At 44.4% G+C, this 13,544-nt stretch overlaps 1 protein-coding gene and 1 long non-coding RNA gene across 7 annotated transcripts in view; one reads left to right on the forward strand and one right to left on the reverse strand.

Moving 5' to 3' along the window:
• Nucleotides 1–13,544, forward strand: part of NFIA (nuclear factor I A) — a 348,862-nt gene that overhangs the window by 222,475 nt on the left and 112,843 nt on the right. For all 5 annotated transcript variants that reach the window (XM_084780596.1, XM_084780597.1, XM_084780598.1 and 2 more), the window contains one exon: nucleotides 7,332–7,406. In XM_084780596.1, the coding sequence (XP_084636722.1) occupies nucleotides 7,332–7,406 (75 nt within the window). The remainder of the gene's footprint in view (nucleotides 1–7,331; nucleotides 7,407–13,544) is intronic.
• LOC311597142 lies at nucleotides 4,859–12,225 on the reverse strand. Of its 2 annotated transcripts, XR_014779108.1 has the most exons (4): nucleotides 12,080–12,225; nucleotides 10,358–10,518; nucleotides 10,064–10,254; nucleotides 4,859–6,823 (listed from the first exon to the last, which is right to left on the reverse strand). It is a non-coding gene; the product is annotated as an uncharacterized lncRNA (long non-coding RNA). The 2 variants fall into 2 exon arrangements; XR_014779109.1 differs by lacking the exon at nucleotides 4,859–6,823 and having other exon boundaries at nucleotides 8,278–10,254.

Genomic DNA, 13,544 nt, shown 5'->3' on the forward strand with positions numbered 1-13,544 from the left:
GGAGGAGACTGGGAAGTTAATTTACTATCATAAAAAACAAACAAAAAAGGAAACAAAAACAAAAACAAAACAATGAAGGGAAGAGCACTCAGCCTGGAGGAGGAGAACTGGTTTCAAGTGGAAGAAACATACTTAATAGATTGTTTAATTTTTTTTTAAAAACCACTTGACTTTTATTAATCTAAGTATCTTTGTCAAAACATAGTATTTGTCACTCCTTTTGGCCTTGGTGTTTCCTTTCATTTCTAGGTTAGTCCCATGATATCATGCATCAAATAATCACAAATATAACAAGAAGTTAAAAAATTTACTCTGAATTTTAGATGTTTTGCTAATAAATATAGTTCTTTTATCAACCATTTGTAATCCAAACAATAAACTCTATATGGAAATCATCAGGCAATCAAAATTAGTTTAATTAAATATACCGATATGTTTGCAGAAGTTAATAAACACACTACCTATGATAGACTGAATAAAATACTATGTAGGAAAAAATTAACAATGCTTCATTCCAATCGCAATTCTCACACCATCTGAGTGATTTTAGGCAAATCTTTGAAAAATCTCAATTTCAGCTTTTTACTATCATGTCTATAATTTATATAAAAATCATTATATTCCCAACCACACAGTTGTAGTAGGAATTAGCTATCTTACAATTAGTCTTGAACAGAATACCAAGTGTAGCCAATGCTAGGCAAAGTATACTTTTGATGGAATTGAATACCACCCACAGAGAGACTGCAGAAATATTTTTTTTTCAGATAAGACCCTTGCTTTGTAATACCTATGGATCTATGGATCCATTTCCCTAATGAGTATGGTCAGGTGACTGCAGGATGTGGACTGTCCTTGGGTCCCGCATCAACAGTGTTCATCGGCCTCAGGCTCCAGGCTCCCCTTAGCCCACAAGCCACACGCAGGCGAGAGGGGGCGAGGCAGCGCACACCATGCACTTTGAGAACAAACATCTGCCCCAGTTAAATCTAAACCCTGTTAAGTTACTGGGAAATAGCAAGCTAGATCTTAGGAAGGAAGTTTATTGCGTAAGTAGGGACTTTAGGTTGTAAATGTTCCTTGTGGTTTTTCAACAGTGAATGAAATAGTGTTTTCCACCTTCAGCTTTCTGTGCATATATTAGTTAAAGGTATTTGTTAGTTGTTTTAATTTCTGCTGGGGCATTTCGGGGCAGGGGTTCTTCATAATACATTTTGGTGAATGCTGATAGGAATCTCAGTATGGAGAATGGAACCCACCAGAGAATAGCATGCAGGGTATTTTTGCTCACAACCAAAAGGGTATATGATTGGGTCATCTTGGAAACTAATGCTTAAAAGCAATTCTAGAAGGCAGATCTGAGAGGCATTAAGCATGTGGTTAAGGTTTATAAATATAAACTCTCCAATCATGAAATAACGACAGCTTCTATTTAGATGCACGCTGACTGCCGTACCCCGTGCTTCCTCCACTGTGGTAGTAAGGAAATAAGGAGTTGACACTTAGCTGGCATCACAAATACATATGCCTACAAGGCCTTACAGGTTACCTGCCTGAGCAGATATGTATGAAAGAAAATGCCAGGGGGTGTGGCAAATTTAAAAGCTCATATCCAAGCACATTCGCCCCATATAACAATAGTTAAGAGCATGTTTGTAGAGCACACTGTGCACTAGAACTGGTATGAAGCTCTTAATTTTTTGTACCAGATTCCAAAATGGAAAAAAATCAGTAGTTTTGGCTCAGGTACACGCAAAGTTATATAGCAAATAGAATATGCCTTGATTTGTTTCACCACCACAAAGGTTACTCTCGGCGCAAAATAATATGTTACATCATTTCTGTGTCTTTACAAATAGAGATCTGATTTCTTCGGTTTTTAGTACAAAGAATTATTCCAGAGTCCATAAATACACAATATTCTCCTGTGAATGGCAAGTAATTTAGTCATCATATAACATAAACTAGGCTGAAGTTAGACTTTAGCTTTATTGAACCCATAGAAGTAAATGCCTCCATTTAGCTTCCTAAAAGATCTGTTTTCTGAGATACCCAAACTGAGTACAGAAGTAACGATTGCTGTGTCAGTAATAACACAGTAATTTAAATGCTCCAATAGAAGCCCAGCAAATAAGGTTATCTAAGCCATTGACCAAATAGGACACAGATAGAATAGGACTGTGCTGGGCCCTCTGACGATGGAGGCTCTCAAGCTGCTGCAATGACCTGTTTTACTGACAGAGGTCAGAGATGATGTCAGTGAGGTGGGGGACTAGTGGCATAGGACAAGTGGGACAGAAATCCTTTACAACTTCACCTTATTGATTTTCGGCCTTCTGGCCAAAGTCAAGTTTAACTTCCCCTTATTTATTGAGCACGTGTGAAATACATGCAGCTATATCCCTCAAGCATTTGTAGGCTTGGTGAGTACACAAGAGGAGGAGTTGAACCCCAGGAAGGAGGTTTTTGTTTTTTGTTTTTGTTTTTAAAGGAACAGGTGGCCTCTGAGATGCTAGCACATCCCAAGACACCCAGCCTCCTGCTGGAGCAGATAAAGTGAAAACAAGGGACCCTTTTCCTTCTCAGTGGGAGAGGAACATGGCCTGGAAGGTTCCGTTCTTATCCTGTGACTGGTGGAGACTGGTGGAGACTCAGTTACTTAGAAGAAAAGAAATGGGGGTCATCAGTGAATGAAGCCGTAGACTGCCGTCAGCTTACACACACACCTGTATAGGATCTGACAATTAGGATAGGGAGGACCTTGGTGTCTGAGCATGAGAGGCACCCAGTCTTGTATGCAGCCTTGACCATATCCTCCTCAGGTGCACACTTCACGGTGTGGAGACACTCGGCTTTCTTTGATGGCCAGCCTTCAAAACGGCTTGCCTGGCCCTATTCCCTGACGTATAGGCAGTTCATCAGGGTTGGCATATCTCAGCAAAGCAAGCTTTTCCTGCCCTGCCTTAAGGTAGATAGATGTTCAGTCCTCCCATAAAATGAGGTTCGACCTCAGGAGAATGGTGTTTTCTGTAATGACTGCTGGCTGCCATCGAGGTAAAGAGGACAGCTGCTTCTGAGTACTCATGGAAGAATTTCTCTTTACAGTCAGCCTCGCCAGTCAGGCCCCTCCCCTCACGCCCAGAATGGCTGGCTCCCAGGTATTGAAGCCTACACTCTACTTGGGGATTCATTGAACGAAAGTGAAGGACCTTTTAGCCACGTTAGTTAAAAAGAAGAGAGGCCTGCTCCTATCTCGGCCTCCTATCCAGTTCTGAACTTTGGTTCAGGACGTTGAGCCAGACCACTGAGCGGTCCACCGCTGCATGCATCTCAGGCGCACTTAACAGCGGTCTGTGTTTTCCAGTCCTTTCCAAGAGGCTCTGTTCAAAAGGGAAATCTTGAAGCCTTCCCAGAGTTAATTGAATTTACTTAGTTCCATAGTTTACAGAAATCTTTAACGTTAATAACATCTGAATTTCAAACCACCAAAATGTACTTTTTGGGGTTTGTTTTTTTGTTTGTTTCCACTTTTTCTTCATCTTGAAACAAACCCCATCAATGTGATTTCCATGCAAGGCGATTTTTGTGACTCGGTGTGTATGAGAATGAAGGCTTAGTCTGCCTGGGTTGCTTAGTAACTATGTCCACCACCTCACGTTTCCTGTCTTACTGCTGTTGCCTAACAGAGTTCATCAGTGCATGTCTGCATAACTAGGGAAGAAGCAACACTAGCCCCGAACGTTAAATACTGAGCATTTGCATAGCCCTTCTGTCTGTCCGGGACAAATTAAACATAAAATCTGATGATTCAGTTATATTGTGAAGAAATGCTACCTCGGAGAGCGTGTGGAATACGCTTCATTTTCACATTTCTGGGTTTTATACATTCATTCCCACGCACTCACTCAAATTTTGTTTCACCCTGAGATGGTAGGCTGCTGAAAGAAGGGTGATGTTATTTTCACAGCGATGTCCTCAGTCACCATGATCCTAGTTTAAGTCCGGAGCTAGATTTCTTGGGGCAGGTGTCAATGTTCATCAAAAAAGTCCGCCTTCTGACTCCACTTGTGTTCAGCCTCCCAGACCAATGGTTCCCTCTCCAGAAAAAGCTACATGGAAGTGGGTTGTTTTTCCTGTCATGGTCCTGTTCAGTTGGGAAGGAATAGATGTGCATGAGCTGGTTTTATTTGGATGGTTTCATTTTTCCAGGGCTTGGTTTATTTCAATCTTATTACAAAACATGTGAGAAACAAACAAATTTTGTGACTTTATATTTTTTTTTAAATGAGTCCAGTTTGATTTCTGCTTAAGTACTTCCTGCTTGCCTGGTATCTTCTCTTGAGCTGGAGCAACAGTGACACAGAATAGACTCTGCCAGCTCAAAAGGGGCACACTCAATATGAGAAAGGGGGACCCGCCATTGTATGTACCGGCTAATGTCTCAGAGCCACGCACAGCACACCTGGTCAGTGCCGAAGACAGAGAAAGAAGTTCTTCCAGAGGTGAGGTCAGCTGGGACAGATGGTTGATAGAGATGTCAAGAGAGCTTAGTCCTGAAGGACAGGAAGGGAGTAGCAAGAGCATAAGGAGGAGCTGGGGCTACTCCTGCGGGGCTCTTGCAAGCTTTCTCAACAGGCCAGTGTACACCAAATACACTGGCTTTGTCTCAGCCACTTCTGTACTTGCTACTGTCCCACCCCAGAGCCTTTGCACATCTGACAAAGAGCTCATCATCCTGTAATTTATCCTGTTTATACTTAACTTATAATAACCTGTTTTTATATGGCTTTAGCTGTCCCTGTGGCTGAACTGCAGACTCTCAGAAATCAGGGGCCATAGATGTAGCACAGCACATGGTTGCTGCTTGGTAGATATGTGTTAAGAGAGTGAGTGAACGGTCAGATCTGCCGACCGGTGAGAAGGTTCTGGCTTCAAATTGGAGAATGGAGTCTTGAAGATGCCAAAATGAGTAAATGGACAGTAGAGAGAAGATGGTGTGGAGACTCCCCAACATGGCGCTGACATATGCCGACACTCTCAGCCTCAATGGCGGGAAAAGTGGAACCGCGCATAGTGGAACAGCAGAGACTGCTGTATCTGTGTGGGTGCATGGCATTAGACAATTGTATATGCCACAGTGAGGAAGATATCAAAACACAGGAAGATAAACACTTTGGATGTATTGGATCTGAGGCTACCTGTGAGGAGTAGATGTTTGCAACCCAGGAGAGACCTTAGCAAAAGGAAAAGATTTGAGCCTTATTGGTTTAAAGATTCACTTATCGCTTTATTCACAAATACTTACTAGCTACTTTGAAACTGAGAGGTTCCAGTGATGAACAAATTAAACATGGATCTAGTTTCCACAAATTTATTTGCTTGGTGAGTGAAAACAGAAGTCACATTCCCCGCAAATCCTTGCCTCAAAGTCAAACTAATCTTCAAGATAGACTTACTTTGAGATGGCAGATTAAGAGGTCTGTGTATATATTTACTCCATTCTGAAATTCCTATTAGTAGTTTCTTAAAATACAGGCTTTTGGGGTCTGATATTAAAGCAACTATCAAGCTATAACTTATGGGACAAAGGGAGATGAGGGAAAAAAAAGCCCTGCACTTCCTGTTCCACCGTGATTTCCTGGATGTTGTGTGGACTGAGTCCACATTCGTTTACATGATAGCCGGATTTCCTTTTTTATGGTCTGTGAGATAAATGTGATCTTAATGGTGCCCAGTAAAAAAGAAATGTTATGATCTGTTGTGACAAGACCTCTTTAAGAGAATTTTTTTATTTATTTGCTAAACTTTTTGCTTTTCAGTTCTCTTAACCCAAGAGGCAGTTCTTCCAGTACTTACCAAATAAGAGCCCCTAAGTATAAGTTACACCCGACTGTGTGTTGCCTTGATAAGTGAAAATCCTTAAGAACTTTTAAGATGAACTCTTACCATTTCATTTTAAATAGCAGGTTATGGCTTCTATATATCCTAAAATTTAGAAGTACTTTTAGTACCATAGATATTGTATGTTATGTCAGAGTTAACTGAACAATTTAAAACTCAGTTTTTAAAAATACTCCCTAATTCAAAACTCTGTTGTAATCGAAAGAAGAACTCATAGATGCGCTGACGAGCCTTTCAAACATGGCTGCCTGTCCACTTCCGTGTGTGATAGCCAGGAAGCTCTCTGGTGCGTACGCTCTGACGCACACCGTTCTCCTCCCTCAGTGAGGAGTGGAATCTGGATTTTATGAAGCGTACACATCTTACTTATGGGTTGTTGTGCATTCAGATTACGTTTTCTGAATTTCTTAAAGTATGCGTGTTATTGCACAGAACAGTTATTTTTTTTAATGTCTTCAGCTAACACTTGCTCCTGTGCATCACACTCACTATAAAGCAAGTACAAGTTAAGCTGGCTTCACAGGCAAACCTCTCAAGTAGAACACACGTGCTAAGACACACGGAACCCAAGCTGCAGGTGCGAGGATGGAAGGTGCCTGTCTTAGCCTGGCACCGCTTGCCACTGTAAGCTGAAGGGTCCTGAATACACCATGACGTTGTACAGAGTTTGTAGATAGATGCAAGGATCAGACATTTTAGGAAAAAATTAATTATATTCAGCTAGAATGGGACAAACACAAAATTCAAAGATGTAACAATTTTGAACCATTTACATATTTCATTTTAAAAAAATCAACCAACACAAAAAACACTTTCTCTAAACAAATATGAATTTTTGTTTGTATACACATTTGTTTCCACATTTCAAAGACTGAATTTGTATTTCTTGTCAGGCTTTTTCAGCATTTCCTCTGTATGATCTCTAGGGGAAAAAAAAGGGAATATCTTTAAACCTCATTTGATTGAAATGAACAGACAACTAAATCTGATCAGGCATTTCTGTAGTGAATTTTTTAAACCATTATGGAGCTTTGCTGACCTGCTTGAGTCCCAGGGATGCTGGGCTGGCATTGCTAAGGCCTCAAGGTCACCTCTTTCTTTCTTTTTCTTTCCTTTTCTTTTCTTTCTTTCTTCTTCCTTCCTTCCTTCCTTTAGTTATCTTTTGTTTCAGATTTCCTGTTGAATTTTTTTTAACCATCTCAAAAAACTCACCCAGCTGTTGCATCAAAACTTCTCCGCAACCTCCAGACTCAACTCAGAAGCTGTGTCTGTTACCAGATGACTGTGCCCTCCCACGGGAGCCCAGAGGGAGCCGATGAGTGAGCACGTAGGCCCCGCATGCTTAGTCATATCGCAATGAGGTTTACACTTGTGCTGTGCAGTGTTCGCTGTTTATGACGCTTGGTTTTCTTCTGTTTTTGTTTCCACAGGACATTTGGGCTTCCAGGACAGTTTTGTCACGTCAGGTGTTTTCAGTGTGACCGAGCTAGTAAGAGTGTCACAGAGTGAGTACACTTTTGCTCTGATTTGGTCCAAATTTGCCTCCAGTTTGTGTTTCCTCTCATAGGCATTAACATTTTCAGGTCACCCCTTTCTGCTCTCAGCAATACCAGCTAGCTGTTGGAAAGCCAGTGTTTTTCAATCTAGGAGTAAGTATTTTAATATGAGGCATTACGGTAAGGATCAATACTGAATGTCTCGCTTAGTCCTGGGGTACAGTGTGAACTTGGATTTAAAAGATCTTGAATCTTCCCTCTGACTCCTAAGGAATTCTGCATTTAACAGAATTTGTTTTTGACCTTTAAGCAGTGCTAATGCTCTCAGTGTGAGTGACACATTACAGCATGGTCATTACCAGCTTGTCAATAACAACTACAGCAGTGACAGAAAAGCTTGTGCCACCTCCCAGTTCTGTTGACCAAAGGCCCATTGATTGTGTGTTTGTTGTGGCATAACCCAAACAGTTCTAGAAGCATGGGAGCCTGCCTGCCTATGTCTCTCTGTCTCTGCTCCCCCACCTCACACACACAGGCACCCTCTCACCAGAACACCTCTGTCTTAAAAGCGCTCCTACACTGACCACCTGCTCTTTGTTTCAATTCAAAAGTCAAATTAAGCATCAAATATTCAAATTTTCCTTTTTTTTAAATCCTCAGCTTGATTTAACATAGTAAAGGCAGGTAAATTTATATTGTTAAACATGACTTTCAAGTGACGTCAAGCCCTTCAGGGGATGAAGTGTAGTGCACAGCCCCTGGTGTCTTGTGTTACAGACTTGCAAGGGTTTCCCTGAGTAAGCCAGTCGGCTGTGTGTTACAGACTTGCAAGGGTGCCCCCCCCACCCCACCCCCGAGTAAACCAGTCGGCTGTGTGTTATAGACTTGCAAGGGTGCTCCCGAGTAAACCAGTCAGCTGTAAGATGCCAGGAAAGTCAAGCCAGCCTAAAATCCTGAGCCTACATTCTTTCAGCTCTTATTTCAGTGGTGACAAGTTAGAAGAATCTTTAAGGTCAAAAAAAAAAAAAGATGATGTGAGACTGGAGGAAAATCTAGGGGTTCTTGAGTGTTTACTATTTCCAAGCACCGTGCTAGTCCTTGGAGGAGGGCTCACCACCAGTTGGTCCTTGCAGCAAGCTCTAAGGTTACAGGTGAGCTAGCCTAAGGATCATTTGTCCTTAGTTGATGTCATTTATCCTAAGTCTAAGCCTTCATGTGGCTTAACTGTAGTCTGAACTACACAGTCTGTACTCTCAGACCAACCCCGGGAAGTTAGAGAAAATACTCTGCTCAAGACCAAGCAGATTATGTCATGGGAAGGCAACTGTGCACGCTAGAATTCTGGCAGTGAGGAAGGCTGCCATTGATGGTGAGGTACTCCTGAGTAATGTTGGTGGGGTCCTCACATGGAGGCCACAGGAGTAGCCGGTCATGATGGCCTGCAGTGGAGACCATGGGCTGTATTATGAAGTGTGTCCTAAGTGCCACCTGAGGGGGAACCGGACAACTTTGCTGAGCAGAAAGACATGCACCTCCCTAGCTAGTGCACACGGTTGGTCAGCTATTTACTGGCCACGGACAGATAACAATGTATATACATTGAAGGTGGTCAGTATTCTATATTTTTCTTATAACCTGACTAATAATAGCATATATAGAGTATGTCTGTATCAGAGTGTATCAGTCATACCAGCATTAGAGGGAAGTACATTTATTGAGGCTTTATTGAGATTCAAGCATAGCCTTGATTTAAAAAAAAAATCCTTTATACTCTAAAATTAGAGCTCTGGTCTGTTTCATTCTGCCTTGGCTGCTCAAATGCTTGCATTAGTCTTCCTTACCAGCAGAGTTCCAAGGTCTGGGGGTTGTAAGAGGCCAGACAGCTCAGAGCCATCCCTGGCATCCCGCCCTTCCTCCCTTCCTTTATCCTCTTTTCAGGTCTTATATCCAAGATTGATTAGACCTCCACTTGGTCTAAGGCAGCGCGATTGCCGAGTGAATTCTACGTGTTCCTTCAAGACTGCCAGAGGCGGATGCTGCCCTCGGGGCTAAGACCGTGGAGTGTCTTGGACTGCCTCTTGTGCCTGTGGAGGGGGCTGGTTAGGCAAGGCTCGCATTGTGAGCACCCTTCAGCTTCTCAGTGCTTTCCAGTCTGCACACTGCTGTCTCATCGCCACAGGACTGACTCACACATGGCCTTGTGCTGACTGCAACTGTCTGGCAACAACAGGACTGGGCTGCATCGGCTAAGCAGTGGCTTCAGGCCAAACTGGCCCACTGTGTGCCAGAGACCCTCTCTTCATTCTAGATCTTTAATCTGAGTTTGTCAAGGTTTATTTTATCAGCTGCCCTGGCTACTACAATAGGGATGCCTAAGCTCTGTCCCTCCACCTGAACACGCTTCTCAAAGGGCTACGCCCTAACTAGCTTCTGTTCCAGTGGTAAAACACGGACCAACAACAACTTAAGAGAGAGAAGGGTCTGTCTGCTTATAGGTCACACTCCGTCATGAAAGGGAGCCAAAGCAGGAAGCCAGAGACAGGAGCTGAAACAGAGACCACAGAGGAATGCATGCTGCTCACTGGATTGCTCAGCCTGCTTTCATAGACAATCCAGCAATGCTTGCCCAGGAGTGATGCCTCTCACCATGTGCTTGGCCCACTCACATCAATCTTTTATCAATAAAATGTCCAATAGACAGGGCCGCAGGGCAGTCTGACGGAGGCAGTTCCTCGTCCGAGGGTCGTTCCCTCACAGAACTGTGTTGCCCCTCCTCTTCCTGTGAGAGCTCACCCTCTGATTTAGGGCTACAGGGGAATTTCCTGCAGATAAATGAGGCTGAGGAGCATCCTGCATCCTTGAAATAGAAAAAAGATAAGTGGCAATGTGTTACTGAGACCCACGGCCTTAGCCCCGCATGTTCAATTTGAATGTGGAAAATTGTGTGAGCGAGAATTTACCAAGTACGCATCTTGTGCAGTGTGCTCGGTGTGTGGACATTGATTCTCTTGGTTCTCCTGTAGCTGGTCCAGTGTCCTTTCTCACAGAGGAAGGATGATGCAGTGCATAAAGACAGAACCTCTTGCTCCCGCAGGCCTTGGTTGTGATTGCTCCTACAGCTCTATCATAGAACAAAATAGACCAAAGGATTCTGGGATTTGATTGATTAATCATTCCTGATTGGGGTGATATATCTTTAGTTTAACTAACATATTTGCAAAGGATTGATAAAATGCTAAATAGAACGAGTAAAATACATAATTGTATTTTTCCTAGATTCATTTTCAGTACGACTTTGCTCAGTCAATAAACATTATATTGTTAATTCTGTATATCAAACCCAGGTCTCAACATGCTAGATAAATCTCGTACCAATTAGCTGTATCACCAGTCTCAGAAGGGGGGGTGACATATATTAGAACAGTTCTTCGGGTTTATAATTTTCAGTGAGCAAAGCACAGATTCTCTTATGCACACTGCTAACCATGCCCCCTGATATTAGCGGTTGCGGGTAATAGTTCACAATCCTTACTATTGGTAAGCCGCTATTGACACGCAATTATTAGTTAAAGCCTGTTCTTTGCGTTATGCTTTCCTATTGTGCTTTTGTCCTTCCACTTAGATGTGTAACAGCACATATCACTGTTATGTATCGTGCAGGGTCATCTCACTGTCATAAAAGCACTGTGCTCCGCCTTCTCTCTCACACACACACACACACACACACACACACACACACACACACACACTTGGATCTCTCTTGTTCTGCCTCTCATGTGGGTATCTTACTGGCCCTAATGTCAGACCTCCTTATTCTCTCTGAATTTATTCCTTGGTGTCCCAGTCACAGCTAGTTGTGACCACACACGGTGTAGACACTTCATGTTACTCAGAAACAATACCCTTGCCTTGAGGGGTTCCCCTTTCCAGATGTTTAGTGCTACCCTTCTAAATGTGGTAGTGAAAATATTTACTTCCCCCAGAATTCCCCTGGGGCTTGAGCTGTAACAGAGGGGGAAAGGCCATTCCAGCACCTGCAAATGGAGCGTCACTGAAATAACTACGCTGATTTTGTCCTTTGTGATAGTGCCACCTCCAAGGTGGCAATGGCAGAGAAACCAAACCTCACAAGTTCCTAGGTGAGAGCTAGACTAGGCAGCCAGGCCGCTTGGCAATAAATGCCTGGATCAGATGCAAGGAGCTGCTGGCCTCCAGACTGCAGCTGTGCCCCAGGAGCTCCAGGAACCCACAAGCTCCCTTACCCCTGCCTCCCCACCCACCCACCCCTGCCCTTACCTCCTGCCCCTGCCTCCTCCTGCCCCTGCCTCCTCCTGCCCCTGCCCTCCTGCCCCTGCCTCCTGCCCCTGCCTCCTGCCCCTGCCTCCTGCCCCTGCCCTCCTGCCCCTGCCTCCTCCTGCCCCTGCCTCCCCCCGCCCTTACCTCCTGCCCCTGCCTCCTCCTGCCCCTGCCCTCCTGCCCCTGCCCTCCTGCCCCTGCCCTCCTGCCCCTGCCTCCTGCCCCTGCCTCCTCCTGCCCCTGCCTGCTGCCCACACCCTCTCATTTTTGCCTAATGTCTGTGACCTGTAGCAAAGGAAGTACTGTAGCCGGAAGTACAGATTCACTCTGTTGCCCTTCTCCACACGTGGCAGGGCAATCTGAAAGTACTTCGAGTTATTTATTACCTTGTTCCACGAGAAGGAGAAAACACAGACCACTGCACGCTGGGCCAGAGAAAAAGAACTCAGTACAAGGGGGGAAGCGACTGTGGTTCCGAGTCACTGAGGTTGTTTTAGCATACTCCCATGAAGGAGGAGACAGGAGCCATCTGTTGAGATGGTGCTTTATTACACAAAGCCCTCCACAGGCATTTTCAGATAGGCCCCTCCCAGGAGCTGCCCTGGAGAGCCCTTTCTGCTAGCTGCTGAATGTCTCTGCCCCCTTCAAGGGCTCTCTGTCAAGCCCACTCTTGTTTATTTTGTGCCAGCGTTTCCTCAAAGTGTGCGAGCTCGGCTCAGAGGCTGCCAAATGTCCCTCCTGGTGTAAACTCAAAAAGTTCTGCCCTGAACTCCACTACTGCTCAGCTCACCTTCCTTCTAAACTGCTGACTGCTTCCCTTGAAGTTGCAGAAGTGACTCTGAAGCCTTAAAGGCCTCAGTGGGAAAGACACACACACACACACACACACACACACACACACACACACACACACACACACACACACACACACACAGAGCATTGTGCCTCTGGTCTGGCAGCTCCGATTGCCAGCGTGGTTTGCACACCCAAACTGGCTGCAAGGGTTAAGTAAACTTTGTGGCTCGGGATGACTTCACAGCCCTGGAATTCTGCAAAGCCAGGATTCTCAGTACACTGTGGCTGGCCTCAGAGTCTTTGGGTGTGAAAACCACTCTCAGCTGCTCAGCCTGTGCTCTGGTTCCCCCTGCATGGCTGCAGAATCTATTAAAGTCCAGCAGATGAATTGCCCTGGCTCTGCCACAAAGCCTGGCTGCCCAGTGGACTTCGGGGCTTCCCAGGTTGTTTGTCAATGGAGACTGGCAGTGAATGGGGCAGGCCTGTGCCTTAGCCTGGCATGAGGTGGCACCCTAGCGGCTGTTTCCTGCCTTGGGAATGTGCACTGTGGATATTCTCACACAGGAATCACCACAGAGTTCTGATAACAGTTTGATTATAATTTCTTTTGCAAGTCCGACGCCCATACCCGTGTACACAACGTTTCAGGCCAGCAGTTATGTAAGAACCGTTGACCTGAGTCTTAGCCTGTTGGGCAGAATTTCTGAACCAGAATTAACTCAGCTAGAGAGGCACAGTAAGAAAATGAGACTTTGGCAGGAATAAGCTCAAACTTTAAAATACAAATTGTCCTTACGTGGAAAGACTGATGAAGAGTCCCTGGTAACCCATCCTTTGGGGCTTACCACTTGAATAGCCACAGGACCGAAGCAGGATAACCTAGAAAGTTCCTTGTTTGAGCAGGCGCCCTGTTGGCTCTCTTTGCCATTAACACACACTGTAACAATGACCATGGCACAGAATATATATATATATATAATTTATATTCTTAAGCAAGGTCTTCATTTGGAAGAAACCATTTGGGCTTCAGCATTAGAGGAAGAAACAAAAAGATGA

Source organism: Acomys minous, assembly GCF_964271855.1.
Source record: "Acomys minous genome assembly, chromosome: 1".
NCBI lineage: Eukaryota > Metazoa > Chordata > Mammalia > Rodentia > Muridae > Acomys > Acomys minous.